This window comes from Apodemus sylvaticus, chromosome 14 (genome assembly GCF_947179515.1).
Source record: "Apodemus sylvaticus chromosome 14, mApoSyl1.1, whole genome shotgun sequence".
Taxonomy (NCBI): domain Eukaryota; kingdom Metazoa; phylum Chordata; class Mammalia; order Rodentia; family Muridae; genus Apodemus; species Apodemus sylvaticus.
The window spans coordinates 67,583,087-67,600,645 of NC_067485.1; the positions used below are offsets into that span (position 1 = coordinate 67,583,087).

Here is a 17,559-nt window from a genome sequence, read left to right on the forward strand (position 1 = left end):
CCCTAGGTTCCTGGGCTGTATAGTTTCATGTTCTTGATCACCCAAGCAGTGTTAATTATGGGTTCCATCTCATAGAGTCAGCCTTAAATCAAATCAGATATTAGGCTTTTTTTTTATTCTTACAAGCTTTGGACCACAATTGTCCCAGCAAGTTGTGATCTACCACTGTAGACAAAAAGTTTTGTGGCTGGGTAGGTATTTATATTTCTCCTGGTACCATGCACTTTACCTTTCTGTACCAAAGACACTAAAATGTAGGAGTGAATACTTGATGTTAGCACCAGATCAACTTCTCCATGGTTAATGAGTTGTGTAGGTGCTATCTTCAGCAATAGGACCTTGGCATCAGTTTGTGGAGAGCAACCTCTAGTTTTGGCAATAGCCTGGGGTATTTCGGTGGGAGCCTTTGGCCAATAACTCAATTAAATATAACAAAATCTAGGCACTGGAAGCTTCATTTGGTGACAAGAGATGTCCTGTAGGGGTTCTGTCTTACCCATTAATTGGTGATTTCATTTAGATTACCTTTATATATGGATCGATTTCTAGGGGCTTCTACGTAAGTATTAGATTTCCTTTAATTTGAACTATCTCTCTATATTCCCTCTGTTTTTCTTCTCTTCCATCCTCTCCACACTTGGTTCTCCCATTCCAGTACCTTTCCTTCACCCATTCATAACTATCTATTCTGTTTTCTTTTCCTGTGGAGATCCCCCACACCCTCCAGTTCCTTACTCTATACCTAACCTCTGTGTTCCTATGGATTGTAGCTTGGCTATCATGGACTTAACAGCTATTTTCCATGATATAAAAGCTAATAAATACCACATTTGTCTTTCTGGTTCTGAGTTACTTCACTCAGGATGATTTTGTTTTCTAGTTCCATCCATGATATACCTGTGAATTTCATGATTTCATTTTTTTAAGTGGATGAGTAATGTTCCATTGTGTAAATGTTCCACATTTTCTTTATCATTCATATGTTGAGGGACATCTAGTTTGTTTGCAAATTCTGACTATTATGAATAGAGCATCAGAGAACATAGTTAAGTAAGTGGCAAGTGGTAAGATGAAGGGACCTTTTGGTGTATGCCCACAAGTGAGAGAGCTGGAGCATGAGGTATATCCATTCCCAACCTCTTGAGGAAAAAGCCATGCTTATTTCTATAGTGGCTGTATGAGTTTTCACTCCCACCAGTAATGGGTGAGTATTCCCCTTGCTCCAGATCCTTGCCAGCATGAGTTGTCATTTGTTTGATTGATCTTGGTCATTCTGATAGGCATAAGATGAAATCTCAAAGTCATTTCGTTTTGCATTTCCCTGATGACTTAGGATGATGAACATTTCTTTAAGTATTTCTCAGTCATTTGAGTTTCCTCTTTGGAGAATTCTGCTGAGATCCATGCTCCAATGGTTAATTGTGTTATTTGTTTTCTTGATTTTTTTCAGTCATCTGGGAGTACATTATGTATTTTGCATATTAACCCTCTATCAGATGTGCAGTTGGTAGAAATCCTTTCCCATTCTGTAGGCTGCTGCTTTCTCCAATTGTTGGTCTTAGAGGGGCTCATCCATGCCCTTTTTAGAGCTGGGTGCTCAGTTGTTCCTGATTCTCAGCATCTAAAACAACCATAAGTCTATGCATTTACACAGTCATTTCAGAATGAAGCTTCTGATTAAGGCAGAGAGTATCATATGTCTACGGCTGCAAACACGTGTGTTTAGAAGGCAGTTTGATATCATATCAACCTAGATAAACAGCAGTACTATCTAAGCCCCTGCATGATCTCCACACCCACGGGTTGTCACCAGATGTAGTTCCAGGCATGATTTCTCCCATGGATCTTGCCCCAAATCTAATTTAAAAAAAAAGTGGTTGGTTGCACCCATCACTGTGGTGCCACTGTTTCCATTGTGGGCACACCTTGGCTGTCAGATTGCCATTATAGTTCATAGGGTTCACAACTGGCTAAGTCTGCTGATGCTTTTTCTTTTCCAGTGACCATGAAATCTGTTCATCAGGTTCATTAGTAAGTATGCTGTGTTTAGATCCCACAACTCTGAATTATCTTAGTAGGATCCTATGGGAGATATTTGAGAACTCTAAGCCTTAGATATCATGCAAACTAATTTTTGTCTATAAATATGTGAATTATCTTACTCCTACCTTGTTTCACCGCCACATGTTCATCACAATATTCTTGATTTATAAATGTGTTGGTACTGTGGATTCTTCTTTTAACTAGGTCCCTTATGAGCAAAATAAAATCATTAATGTATATCATTTTACATATCTACAACAGCTTTGAATTTACAGTTTTAAAAACTGTCTTTCTATGAATGCATCTTGATAACTGATTTAATATAGAGGGGTGGCTGATTAATCTTCATTGATGGTAAATGGAAACAGATAAGAGCCAAGTAAACAGAGATGATCTGAAGAATATTTTACAATTGAAGCTGCCAGCAGTGTTCATGTTTAAAAGAATAAGTCTCTATCTGTGCTGTCATTTTAAAAGCAGTTCCCATATTTTGAATTAAATGCACAGATTTATGGTTTCTTGAAATTAATATGATTATGGAAAATAGCTGGCTATCATGCTGCAAAGTCAAATGATATATATGCATATACTTGCTTGTCTTCCTCAGCAGATGGCTTGCTCCAAGGATATAGCCTTATTCACTGTAGTATCTCATATCCCGTTCCTCAGGCACATGGTACAGACTCCACACACAACTGATGGATGACCAAGGAAAGGAGAAAACCAGGGTCTGTCTCTCATCTTTGTAGGCACCAAGGCACACTGTTATCTGTTTTTGAGTATGAGCATTTCAGAATCAATGCTTATCACATCCAAGAAAGATTTTCAAGTCAGAACACCACTTTGATAGGGATGGAGAGTAACTAGCTACATGGTGGTCTGGATGTCTCTGGAGGAACAGAACTAATAGAATGAACAATTAATAGAAAAGACTTATCAGTTGGCTTATACCAAATGGACCAGTTAGTCCATCAATGACTGTCTGTGAGCTGAAGAATCTGAGAACCTGATAAGCTGCCCAATTCATAGCCCTGGGATTCCGTGGTCTCAGTCTGGTGCTGAAGACCTGGAAAATTCTTAAAACGCTCCTATCTTCAGAAGAATCTGGGTTCTAATATTAGTGAAAGATGGCAGCAGCAGTGGCAGTGAAAGGGTAGAAGATGCATAGACTAGCAAGATGCAAACATGAAGAACGACATATCTTCTTGCAACTCTGAATCTTCTGGAAAGTTCTGCCTACTCTCAGGTAGCATCTACTCCATTTAGTTCACCCTTCCCAAGAGCACCCCTATCAGCCTGCCCAGAGGCATGTCTTTTGGTTGATTTTAGTTCCTATCAAGATGAAACTCAAGATTAATCATCACACTTGTACTTCTCTTTTCAGAAAGCCACCCTGGGGTAGGGAGCACACCATAAACAATTTGTTTGCTGAGCTTAGAATTAGGACTCAGGAGACTACCATGGCCTGAGTCCAAGAGGCTGGCCAGCCTGCTAGACCCCTCTCCATAGGGTTTTCTGCTGGTGGTCAGCATGATTTCCCATCTCATTACTCTTGGAAGATGAAAGGGATATTAAAAATATTTATTTTAAAAAATAATTATTTGAGTTTTCTGTGTTTAGAAACTACTCTTTGCCATTTATTAATGCATCCATTCCTCAGAGAGTAAAATTGATTAGACTTTAAGCATTTTTTTGTGACACCTATTATGTTACTATAAATAGAACTTAGCTGCATGTGCTGTTCCTGAGAACCTTGCATGCAGATTGTTCCTGGGAATGTTTTACTTGACCGGGGATCTGATTGCATGATTACAGGTCACACACAGAAGCTTATAATTCATTCTGTTCTTCAGAGGTCTTGGTGGATGCAAAGTACCAATGGCAAAAGTCTGCAGATTTGTGTAACATCATTTCTTTGAGACAGAGCCTTTGCAGTACCAGAGTCTTACTGTCTATTACCTGGCAAGAGATAGTACAGTCTACCAACTTCTTGCTTTCTGGTGACATCTTGTCAGGTGGACGTATAAAGTGATCACGTTCAACTCAAGGATGACCTATCCACACAGAATTTTCAAGAAATCCCAGCAGTCACAGAGATAACAATGATAGGCGAAATGCTTGGGTTTGTATTGTCTCCCCGCAGTCTTACAAGGAGTGCTTCCTCCTGACATGCTGACATGCTGAAAATATGCCCAAAGGCTTGTCTGTTGGCACCAAACAAACAAATTCTATTATTAAGTAATAGAGGTGGTCATATTTCATGGTATAAGACTTGCAGGGAATGGAGAGAAAAGGGAATTTGTACCATTTAGAGGTTAGCAAACCATCATTGAATTCATAGTCAAAGGCTAGCCAGATAGATGGCTGATGCTTTAGATACCCCACTAAGAAGTGGGCTACATGTCCCAAAGGGGGATGATTTGGAGAAGAGAAGTGGCAAGCTCAGATCAAGTGTTCATGAGAGACAGAGCACTGTGGGACAATGAGGATAGATGACAGACAGAGAGGTATGTGGAGAGGCTTGGGGAGAGAAGGCAGGTTTCAAAGGCAGGAGACCCAAGGCAACGTGCAGAAGACCTGTAGCTGAAGACCAGTCATTACTTTAAAGTGATATCAGAAAAAGAGTGACAGAAAATACCAAGACATGCAGAACAGTCCAGAAGAAAAGCTGCAGAAGGGTTGTGAGTAGCTGTCAGAGGCTGGGGAGCAGGGAGGACTGTGGGTGGAACCAGATTCCCTGAAGGCTGGGAAGCGAAGACAAGGCACTGAGATCTCCTTTGACATGGTGATGCTTGCTGAGAGCCAGTCAGTGAATTTATAAAGAGGGCAGCTGTGGCTTGCAATGAGGATGGGCAATAAAGAGAGGGTGAATAGCACGGTGACATATTTTTGCTTTTGGTTTCCAGACAGTTGTGGATTGATCATGGCAATGGTAGACAGTCAGAGAGGCTTTCAAAAAAAAGTAGTAGAGAGGGGCCTGGTCGCAGAGGAGACAGAGAAGGATGGGGTGGCAGATACATTATCATCATGTGAGAGAGGAGGTCTTTCTTTTAGACGGAAGGTCAGGACTGACAGCTGTGGATTAATCACACCCGGCAGCACCGTGTTCTCTGAAACAGGCAGCGTGATTGAATGAGATGTTAGGGGGGCAGTGAGTGGCCAAGACAGCAGGAGAACTGACCGTGTAGAGTGGCCACTGAGAGAACTGAGGCTTGAAATAGGCTTGCTAAGGTGCATAGAAGGCCTGACTGATTGGACACCAGGGGTTTATCAAGTCACCAGCCCTACAGGCATCAGGTCCAGGGATATGTATGGTAGGAGCTTTATTTCTTCAGTTACTTATTTTGCAACGAGTGAGGGGGATGTTCATGGAGGAAGGCATCTAGGGTGCTGACAATATGTGACAGATGTGACAAATACCTTTGATGCATTGCTCAGGGGCAGGTGAGCAGGGATGGTCATCTTGCAGAGGAGCATCCCCAGGAAGGTCAGTTGGAGTCATCTCAGCTTGCTGGTCTGAGAAGCATTAAAAGCCAACCTACTCTCCAAGTTCTATCATATCTCCAGGGAGAGAATCATGGTGCTATCTAAGACACATCTCCTTGGTGGTGGAGGCTGGAGGGTGGGGAAGGTGCTTGGTGTGGAGTTTGGTGATGACTATATAATCTCATTATCTTCTGTTTGATGTGAGTTTGTAAGGGGTTTTCTTCTGAAAATTACAATGAGCTGAAATTATACAACAATAAAGACTTCCAAGGGGACAGAAACGAATCGTACTTGGAGCTTGCAGAATCTGTTTGTATAGACAGTGCCTGAATCCTGAAGCCGTCTGAATCCTGCCCTGCTTTCTTTCCCTCCACCAACAGCTCAGGTCTCATTGAGAGTTAGTACTGGATGAATCTTCTCGTTTATTATTCATCTCGTTTAAAATGAGCTTCTTGTAGCAGACGGTGATGTCCTTTGCTTCTGTGGCTATCTCTGTGGCTTGCAATAGCCAGGTCTGTTTCACCTTTACCCTGGTCCTTTGAGTTGGACCATTCTGACTAGATCCCTGGGAAGGCGTACACATCAGCCCACAGTTGGCTCACTGCAGTCTCTTGTCTTTACCACGTTGTTTCTGACTCAGAGTCTTTGGCATTCCTGTTTTCCTCGTGACTGCCCCTTTCTCTGTTCCCTTTGCTTTACCAGAAAGCTGCCCTCCAATCGGATGTTAAAGACTAGTCATTACATCCCCTCAAGGCCGCGTGCCCACCTTTAAGATGGAGCTGATTGCTGGTCATGAGTTTTCCCACCTCAGAGCTGTGGAGGTTTCTTGTTTCCTTACCCCAGAGCAGGGTAGAGGACAGGGAAGAAAGTGAAGATTTCAAGTGAAAAAAAAAAAAAGGGATGGAAAGACGCAGAAGGCAAAGAAAACTACAAGACCGCTTGTCTGTTCTCTTGGGATTGAGTGACTCCCAGCAGAGAGAGGTGTAGGCAGCCCCCTTGAGGAGAGAATAACTGGCCTCGAGGAGGGACTGACTGACCTGAAGGCAAAGTTCAACAATGAGTTTAGAGCAAGAACTCAACAGCCAGTTACTGGCTTTTATGTGTCAAGTCTTTCTGTAAATACTCCACCCCACCCCATCTAATCCTGTTTGATGCTTATTGGAAAGAATTTTGAAAGAGAAACGCTCCTGCCAAAGGCTAAGACCAGACTGAAGCCCAGAGGCAAGGTGATCCTGGTGACTCCAAAGATCCCCCCTTTGCCTCTTCAGTCTCTCCCCTGTCACCTCCGCTCTGCATCAGATACTCTCCTCAGATTTGCACACAGCCTGCCTGGTTTATAGCCAGGCAAAGCTATTTTGTTTTTATTAAGAAAGATACTCTCCAGTTTAAGGGAAGGTGTACATGACGGTTCTATTGGTGCCTGGTTGTCACTGACCCACAATTGAGCATTACGAGGCCATCATAATTCTGGGCACTGCTGGCTGGGTAATTCACTTCATTAACGGTGCTGCCTGAATAAAACACACCACAAATTAGAAATAAACAAATGCTTGAGAGTGTGATAAGACATCCGAAGAGCGCAGGAAGAGTTGCTGGAGAGAGGATGGGAGGTGGGAAAGAAGGAGTGGGGAAAGAAATTACATCGGGATTCCGAGACAGTTCGTTTTATCAAAGGTATTATTATTGATATTATTTGGTGTGTATACAGGAGATAGAGAGAGAGAGAGATAGACAGACAGACAGACAGATAGATTGTGTGTGTGTGTGTGTGTGTGTGTGCCATGCTCACACACCGTGAAGGTCAGACAACTTGTGGGAAACTGTTCTTTCCACTGCCTGTTCCAAGAACTGAAAACAGGTCACCAAGCTTTGTAGGCATTATGCACTGGCCCTTGGTAAGATTTTGTGAACCCATAGATAACCCACACCCAGTACTTTTAGGAAGTCCCTCTGAAAACTATTGTCGAGTTAGCCATGAATCTATCTTGCTTATCTCTTTACCTTCTTGCCCTCTTTTCTATCACCTCTCATGCCTAGCATATCAATAAGTCCTGTCTGTCTTGGCTCCAGAAAAGATCTAGAATCTGCTGATCTTTTGCCTGGTGGATCCAGGCACAGTGTGTTTACACTGTGTTCATGACCCTCACAGTGTCCGGGAGTCAGTTACTGGACGTGTCTGTGTCCACGAGACTTGTTATCTCAGAGAGTCATTTAAGCAACATGTTGTGCCCCTCGGGAGTTCATTGTGTGCCAGAGTCCATTGCCTTTGTCTTGCTGCTGATTTTTGGTTTGCTTGTGTTCTACCTCCGATTTTCTGAGTTCATAAAAACCATCATGTGGGGCTCATATATCAGAACTAATGCCACAATCAGAAGCCAGATCCACTGTGTTCTTTATGGAGAAAACATTAATTTCCTGTGTCTCTAAGCTTCTTACCAAAGACAGCTCTTTTTTTTTTTTTAAAAAAAAAAGGCTATTTACATACAACCATTAAAACCATTTATTTATTATAAATACTAAACTGAAAATACAAAAAGGAAAAATGGAAATACAATGTCTTCAGCACGGATTTCTTTTCGGTTTAATTTTATAGTGTACTTTTTAAAATTTAGATCCATCAGAGGTAACGATATCAATTTCCTTTCCCAGGGAGAAATTCAATAATGGAATAAAGTCCAGTCTTCATTTGCATATACCCCTTATCAATTAAATCTTATTTTTATTAATAATATCTTACATACTTTGATATTAAATCAATTTTTTTCCAACTTTTTTCCAGCACATATGTGGATGAGAAGACACCACAAATGACAGAGAAGTGCAAAGACCTGCAGTATAGTTTGAACTCTTTATCTAACAAAACGAGACGGTAAGTTTCACTCCTCACATTTCGATTTAAATAAGTGTTTTGTTTTCAAAGCAGCCCAAAGCATATTTGAAATGATTTGGGAAATAAGGCTGGGCTCACTTCAGGCTTGACTTGGCTCTGAGAATGTACCCCCAGTTGAGGGGGATAGAGCAGGAACACAGTGCAGATCAAGTTCATGCCTTGGCAATAGGACTCAGATTCTCTGTCCTAAATCCACATTTATTATGCTTTATGCATTCTGGCTAAAATTTAAAGCCTGCACACTCTTCTGAAAATTTGATGTCTGTTTGAGGCATTATCCTAGGAAAATGCTCCCTTGCACAAAATTTTGCTTACCACTTGAGGTTAATGGTTCACCTCTGGCTCACCCATCACTCACTGACTGGAGTTTACAATCTCACAGTTTTCCAATGATCTCCTACATCTTCTTCAAACCAGGGAGAAGGCTAGCCAACATGTCTAATCACTATTCATAGAAGAGGTGTTGGTGGCCTGGGGTTCTGATGTCTGGGGTAGTGCTTGGATCATAGCTGGAAAAATCTAGTAGGACTGGACTGAGGCTCTGCCTGTGAAGCATGGAGTTGTGTTGTGTTTGTTAGCTCCCTGAAGGAGACTGGGTGTGAATCTCAAGTCGTAGGGGCTTGTTTTACACATACTGGGCCCAAGGTTCAATCCCAGGACTGCCAAAAAGAAAGAAAAAGAGGGGGTGTAAAGGGGGCGTGTGGGGTGGGAAGGGCGAGAGAATCTTCTGAAAAGAAGTGCTCTATATTTCATTTGCTGAGTGCTTGGCTGAGAAAGGGAGAAACTGGCTATAGGCAAGAGACGGAGTTGATTTCCTCATAGGCGTCTCTTCAAGGGAGACTGACCCAGGGTCCTTCTTCCTTCTTGGTGCTTTCCTTCCATGCTTTATGCTAATACCCCTTTCTTACTTTTCAACCGTAAAAAATGGTGCTAATGGAGGAAGGGTTTGAGCAGGTAATCCACATTCTCTTTCCTGAATGTGTGGGAAGCTGACCTGAGAAGAGATGCCAGGGTGTAGGTGGACTGGTTCAGCCTGCTCTGCAATTATACCTTGGGGCAAGCCAGTTTAGGACTTCTACTAAATGCTTTGAGTTCCCTAGCAGGCTGCTTCCCAACTAAGAGCTGAGTGCTCCCAGCATGCAGAAGAAGGCAGGTCCCCTTTGAGAATGGTCTGCACTTTCTTTATATAACAGGGAGCTATTGTACAATGGAGCCTGCTGTGTGGAGAATCTTACGCAGCTCACATAGAAACCTCATGGACTGTTCTAGACTAAATCCACCTTGGGAAGGCTAGACCAGCATGTCAGCCCTTGAAGTCCCAGCCCTCTCTGTGTTTTGTCTGAGCCTCCTGACTACCCGAATCCTTGAACTCAGCAGAAAGCATAACAGTGTTACATGCGCTCTGATTTGAGTCAATCCAATTGGACAGCCTCATCCTGCACAAAAGATGGACAGTTAGAGACTTTTCTTCAGATCCATGTGATTAGTGATAAGCTTGCTGGAGAGATCTTCTATACTGTGTTGCCTCCATTGTTGCTCCCAATGCTCTGTTCTCACTTCTAGTCCTTTGTAGCTCCCTGATTTTTGGCTGTCTTTGTTCAGAAAGGTGAGCCTACACAGTCTTCCTCTGCAGACTCTAGGCTCTTTTACTGTTTATTTGTTGGATTAGATCAAAAAGAGCAAGGAGAAAAAAATGTTCTCCATACAAGGCCATTCCAGGTTTTCAGGTTAACTGCAACACATCATTGGCAAAAAGACGAATATGACTTTATGAATATCTATCTATCTATCTATCTATCTATCTATCTATCTATCTATCTATCTATCTTTTTGTTCTTCCCTCCCTCCCTCTCCATCATCCTCTTTTTCCCTTTCAGCTCAGTGATACATTGTTAATAGTCCCTATAATCTGACCTCACTCTTGAGAACAGTCCTGTCGACAGATTGGACAGGTGTGCCAATGCTTCTCACCTATACAGTCCACTCACTGGACTCAGAGTCGCTCATGCATTGCATGCAGCACTTCACAGCTGCTTTGATCCTGTCATAACTACTGTCTTGTTTTTAGGCCAGTGACTGTTACAAGACTTGGGTATAGCTTTTCCAGAGAGCCTCTCCCTTCTAAATCTCTTGTACATGTGATATCAGATATGTACCCTTCACATATCAGACACATGACACCAAGAAATATGAAAGCTGGAAGTAGAAAATGATACTCTTTGCTTTAGCAAGCCCTGCAGAAAGCTGTCTACTCCTCCCAAACGCATGTCAGCATGTGGCCCTAACCTCTGGCTGACTCTCTCAGTGATGTTGTCCATGTTTTCTCCTTAAAGTCTTCAAAAGAAGGATGATCAGCTTCCGTACATCCTGGCAAAGTGCTGAGTTAGCATGGGGAAGTTCTCTAATGTTCTGACCTGAGGTGGGGTATCTGACAATGCTTGGTGAGCAGGGGCAGCCGGTTAACTGCAGCATGCTAATGAGAATGCCCAGCCAATGCTCTCCTGGGCATTTTCTCAGCCTTGTCCTGTTGTTTGGGGTTTGATGGTGAGACCTTTCCTTAGCTGTTCTTCTAGGTCTTGCCTTCCCATTACACAAACAATTTTTCGATTAGCTCATATAATTAGCCTGCACTAGTCTTCTGTGCAGGAAAGGTCTGGAGAGAGCAGGCACAAATGGCCCACTGCTAGGAACGTGTTATTCTGGCACACGGGAGACTAATTTTTTCAGTTGTATTGTCTGTTGTCAGGAATTGTGAGTTCTATAACCAGGGGACAATTAGGAAACTTGCAGGGGACAATTGGGAAAGCCATTCAGTGTATGGTGATAAAAAAAAAAAAAAGCAATTTCATTTTCTTAGAAATAATTATTTAGCCCTATTTTTGTCATGGTCTGTTAAAGAGTTAGAATTTTCTCTTTCATCGGGTGATTTGTCCCTTTCAGGTTGCTAAAATAGGATTTAGGAGACAGAGTTACAGTGGGTGGGAAATAGTGCTCTTTTTATTTCTGCCTAGTGTTGACTACATTTTTGAATAAAAGGACAATTAAGCAGTAGAAATAGGACAATCAGTAGAATGAATCTTATGCATGGCAATTTACTTTCTCTGTCTCTGTCTCTCTCTCTCTCTCTCTCATGTGTCTGTCTGTCTCTCTGTGTCTTTGTCTCTGTGTACGTGTGCCTGTCTGTCTCTCTGTGTCTGTGTGTGTGTGCCTGTCTCTCTATCTCTGTGCATGTCTGTCGCTCTGTGTTTCTCTGTGTGTGCCTGTCTCTCTATCTTTGTCTGTCTCTCTCTGTGTGTCTGTGTGTGTCCTGTCTGTCTCTCTATCTCTGTGTGTCTCTGTCTGTCTCTTTGTGTGTGTGTCTATCTGTTTCTGTCTCTGTGTATGTCTGTCTGTCTCTCTGTGTCTCTGTCTCTGTGTACATGTGCCTGTCTGTCTCTCTGTGTCTCTGTGTGTGTGCCCGTCTCTCTATCTCTGTGTGTGTCTGTCACTCTGTGTCTCTCTGTGTGTGCCTGTCTCTCTATCTGTGTGTCTGTCTCTCTGTGTGTGTCTGTGGGTTTCTGGTCTATCTCTCTATCTCTGTGTGTCTCTCTCTGACTGTCTCTCTCTCTGTGTGTGTCTGTTTCTCTGTGTGTATTTGTCTGTTTCTCAGTGTATGTGTCTTTCTGTGTCTGTCTGTCTGTCTGTGTCTCTGTGTGTGTATTTGTCTGTTTCTCAGTGTATGTGTCTTTCTGTGTCTGTCTGTCTGCCTGTCTGTCTGTGTCTCTCTCTCTCTGTGTGCATGTATGTCTCTATCTGTGTGTGTATGTGTGTGCATGTGTGTTGTATATGTAGTTAATAAGGTTGTGTGGACATATGCATACATGTACATGATTGTCCGTGAAGACCGGAGATTGATGTCTGTAAATCCTTCTCCATTTTCAGTCCTCAACAAGGTCTCTCACTGAGCTGGAAGTCTAATGCCTCTCTTGCCTTTTAGGGGCTTCTGGGGATCAAGCACACTGTGGTCATCATGCTTACATAATAGACACATTTTCTTCATCCTCACCTCCAAAATTCTTTATTCTCTGTTTAAAACCTTGAACTCCAAGGTGAGAAGTGTCTTATTTTTAGTTCTGTCTCTGGTGCCTGTACATGAACTAGGCACCCTTAATTATTAGGAAATTCCATAAATGTTTATGGAATAAGGAAGTGAAGTCATTTATTTCTTAAGCCTGTAAAATACTTTCTATACTATATAATCTGTAAGTACTGAAAATTATCATCAGTCAATCCCTAAGTTTTAACTCTTTTGATGCTGGTTTTTCTTTATGAGACTCCTTCTGTGATTTTGGGCTTATGCTTTTCTGGGGTTGATTTTCTAACTGATCCTTTGCCCCTGACTGTCTCTTCCAGGTTTCTTCAGTATAATCCTTTTTACTAGGTTTTTTCTTTCTACTCAACAGCAATATTAAACTGTATTAAAAGTACAAGCTTATCATTGTTAGTTTGCCCATTTCTCATTATGACAAACTTACTATTTATAGTTTTTGCTTGTATATTTAGAAAAACAGTTGTATTGATATCCAAGTTGTCTACTGTGGTCTTCATTGCTTCAGACAAATGAAGTCACTTAACCTAGAGTGGTTGTTTCAAAGGTGCTCTTGAGGTGGAGTCTTAATCATCCCTTCCCTTGGTTTCTCTGCCTCTTTTGTGGTTAGTCAGGTTTTATTTGCTGTAACCAATACCAAAGACAAATCAGCTTATGAAGAGAAAAGATATTTTCAGGGACTAGAATCTTAGATGCTTTTGTGTATGATCAGACAGATAGGAAACTCTTAGGCCTCCAGAGAGAAAGCAGCATCCACATGACTAGAATGCAAACCCAAGAGAATCCCACAGTCCTCTTCAAACACTCATCTCCAGGAACTGCCACGTTCTTACCAAGTCTTATCTCTAAGTTACCACCATCTCTCAACAGTGGCAAATGGGAGAGAGACTTTCGAGGGACATTGTTTTTAGTATAGAATAGAGTTTATTAAAGGCATGGGGAGGGGAATTAAGAGGGTAGTAGAGACAGAGAAAGGTATTGAGAGAGAGAGAGAGAGAGAGAGAGAGAGAGAGAGAGAGAGAGTAGCGAAGTAGAGGCTGGCCATGAATGAGCATGTGGAGAGAGAGATGGGAAGGGACAAGAAGACAGAGAAAGAGAACAAGCAAGGAGCAGGAGCTTTTGAGGGACATTTAACACCCAAATGCTAGCAATTTTTTTTTTTAACAATCTCTTCTTTTTGGCTTCAGGATTTCATTCCCAAATTAGAGTTATGATATTTAGTCTCCACTGTTTGATCAGAATGATGAGCTGCCCTAGTGAAATCTCTCAGAACTCAAAATGTCTTAATGCAAAACCCTTCCTGTCTACACACTATGATCAGTGTTCCTTACTGATGAGGAAACTCCCTCAGGCGTATTCCCACTAAATATTGACTCAGTGATTCTGATAATCATCTCTAACAGTTAGTGCCTTGGGAAGACAAAGTGAAATTACATATTCTACCCAGTATACAGAGACTCCAACCTTACTCATACCCTGCTGACTGCTTTGAGTCAGTAGATTGTGACTGCTGTTGATGTCCAACAACAGTTTTGTTTTCAGCCAAAACTTAAGGTTGTGGAAAGAGAACACTATCAGTTAAGGTCAACCAGGCATCCTTATTCCATATGTATTTAATAGCTTTACCATTCTGATCATTCTATTAATTATAGGCCTTGTCTTAGTTGGGTTACTATTGCTACAACGACACACCATGACCACAAGCAAGTTGGGGACAAAAGGACTTATTTGATTTACACTTCTATATCCCTGTTCATCTTTGAAGGAAGTCAGGACAGGAACTCAAACAGAAAAGGAACCTGGAGGCAGGAGCTGATGCAGATGCCATGGAGTGGTGTTACTAACTGGCTTGCACACATGGCTTATTCAGTCTGCTTTCTAATAGAACCAAGGACCACAAATCAAGGGATGGCATCACCTATAAAGGGCTGGACCCTCTCCTGTCAATCACTAATTAAGAAAATGCCCTACAGTCTTGCCTGCAGCCTGATCATATGGAAGTATTTTCTTGAGAGTCCCTTCTTTAAGATGACTAGCTTGTGTCAAGTTGACATAAAACTAACCAGCACAGAACCCTTAAATCATCTCTTCAAATGAAAAAAAAAAGTAGTTCTTTTACATAACAGTGGAGGATGTAGCTCCTTGATAGAGGGCTTGCCTAGCATGCCCAAGAAGCTCTAGGTTTGATCCTGGTAGCACATAAAATTGGGAGATTAAAATTTGTAAGCCCAGCACTTGGAAGGCAGAATCAGGAGAATGAAAAGTTCAAGCTTCTTCTCAGCTTCACAGGAAGTTTGAGGCCTGAGATGGAGGCCTTGTCACAAAACACAAACAAAACAAAGCCAAAACAGCAGCAACAACAAAACCAACAAAAACGAACCAAACAAACAAACAAAAAAACCAACCAAACAAACAAATACACACATACACACAAACACCAAACTGGAGAGATGGATAAGTGGTTAAGACCACTCACTGTCTGCCCTTCCTGGTTCAATCCTGAGCAAACACGTGGTGACTCAACAACTATTTGTAATTCAGTCCCAGAGGATCTGATTCAACACCCTCATCTGTCCTCCAACGGCACATAAAGGAATACAGACATACATGCAGGGAAAATACCCACATACATAAAATAATAAAATAAAATTTTAAAGCAAAAAAAAAAAGGTATTTAACAGCGACCTTCAACATCTTTTGAATCTTTGAGCCTTTTAAAAAGTATCTCCTCTAAGAGGATCCAAGATCTTCTTCAGAAGTAAGTGTAAGCCCTTGCCTTGCAACTTTCTGCAAAATCATTAAAGCGTGAAAGGCCCACTTTGTATTCAGACAGTTTTCCTGGCTAAGGTACAGTGCTCAGAATTATGATTCGGAACTTCCGTCTGGCACTGTTGGTCTGTGACTGTTCCATAGACTACTTAGTCAGTATATACGTTACCATTGCATACCATTCGATTTTCAATTACAGCAGAATTTCCTGAAAGATGCCTTCTTCGTGGGGCAGCATAAAGGTGCTCCTTGAACAGGCACTGCCTTGCAGGTGACATGTGAAGTGGCTTGGAGACTGGCCCTAAAACTTTGTCATTCTTTATTACCCTGGAGAGAACAGCATGACCTGAATTACTGTGTGAAAAGAGATGGTGTAAATTACAGCAGCACAGCCAGAGGGTGAGCATTTGACTTGACAGCCTGCTAACAAAGCAAGGATTTCTAAATCTCAAGTTGCATTGTAGAAGGGAAAATTTTTTTTTAAGTCCTTTTCAAGATCTTTTGGGCCTAGAATGATAAATGATGCGTGTCCCTGCAACTTTAAAGTTGCTTTTGAAGGCGACATGCACACTTTTGGCTCTCTTCTTCTCTGACCGATTAAGCTGGTTCTTTCTGGTCAGTATTTAAAGGCCCAGGGTTCTAGCATGTTTTCAGGTCATTGGTGAAAAGAACTGGGTCAGAAAACAGCAAATGATGATCAAGAAGCTTATCAATGAGCAGAATATAAAATCTATATCTTACGAGCCAGGAGAGATGGCTCACTGGCTAAGAGTGCTTGCTGCTTCTTCAGAGGACCCAAATTTGGTTCCTGGTACCCACATTGGGCAGCTTACAATGGCGTCACTCCAGCTCCAGAGGATCTAATGCCCTCTCGGGGCTTCTGCAGGCACCCACACATATGTGCAGATACTCTCAGCACAGGATCTGTACTTCACATATCTCCCAGAAGCCAAAGCAAAGGATGCTGCTACTGACATCAAAATTTACGTTGGGAGGCTTGTGGGCTGGTACAGGCATCTGTGACATCTTTCTGCACTTGTAACAAAACACACTTCTCCAACTCTATTCATGGGGTGTTTAATGATATGATGCATCTTCACGAGGACAAGAAGACCAACAATCACAACTCAAGAGCTTGAAGCAATCGTTTCTTAAGTTCTTCTGACCCACATGCATTGTTTGGTTGTAGTACATTTGTTTATCATTTGATGAAATCTGATTCCCTAAGGTTAAAAAGAAGGGGAAAATGGGATTATGACTTATTCCAAATCAGCTGACCTAGTTATGGAGAGGAAAAATAAGATTTCTCCCCTCTAGTTCTCTCTCTCTCTCTCTCTCTCTCTCTCTCTCTGTGTGTGTGTGTGTGTGTGTGTGTGTGCGCGCGCGTGCGCGCGCACGCGCATGTTTCTGATTTTGAAAGATAACTACGCAACATCAAGTCCATTAATCAACATTTGGTTGCTTGCTGTCATTTCCACAATGCAAACTATGTTTTTTTTTTTATATATAGTATTTTTTTTATTCGATATAATTTATTTACATTTCAAATGATTTCCCCTTTTCTAGCCCCCCCCCTCCCCGAAAGTCCCGTAAGCCCCCTTCTCTTCCCCTGTCCTCCCTCCCACCCCTTCCCAGTTACCCGTTCTGGTTTTGCCAAATACTGTTTCACTGAGTCTTTCCAGAACCAGGGACCACTCCTGCTTTCTTCTTGTATCTCATTTGATGTGTGGATTATGTTTTGGGTATTCCAGTTTTCTAGGTTAATAACCACTTATTAGTGAGTGCATACCATGATTCACCTTTTGAGTCTGGGTTACCTCACTTAGTATGATGTTCTCTAACTCCATCCATTTGCCTAAGAATTTCATGAATTCATTGTTTCTAATGGCTGAATAGTACTCCATTGTGTAGATATACCACATTTTTTGTATCCACTCTTCTGTTGAGGGATACCTGGGTTCTTTCCAGCATCTGGCAATTATAAATAGGGCTGCTATGAACATAGTAGAGCATGTATCCTTATTACATGGTGGGGAATCCTCTGGGTATATGCCCAGGAGTGGTATAGCAGGATCTTCTGGAAGTGAGGTGCCCAGTTTTCGGAGGAACCGCCAGACTGCTTTCCAGAGTGGTTGTACCAATTTGCAACCCCACCAGCAGTGGAGGAGTGTTCCTCTTTCTCCGCACCCTCTCCAACACCTGCTGTCTCCTGAATTTTTAATCTTAGCCATTCTGACTGGTGTAAGATGAAATCTTAGGGTTGTTTTGATTTGCATTTCCCTAA

At 42.0% G+C, this 17,559-nt stretch overlaps 1 protein-coding gene across 1 annotated transcript in view; it reads left to right on the forward strand.

The window, feature by feature from the left end:
* The window catches only part of St8sia6 (ST8 alpha-N-acetyl-neuraminide alpha-2,8-sialyltransferase 6), a 153,080-nt gene that overhangs the window by 65,078 nt on the left and 70,443 nt on the right, over positions 1-17,559 (forward strand). The window contains exon 3 of the mRNA XM_052157409.1: positions 8,309-8,398. Within this exon, the coding sequence (XP_052013369.1) occupies positions 8,309-8,398 (90 nt within the window). The remainder of the gene's footprint in view (positions 1-8,308; positions 8,399-17,559) is intronic.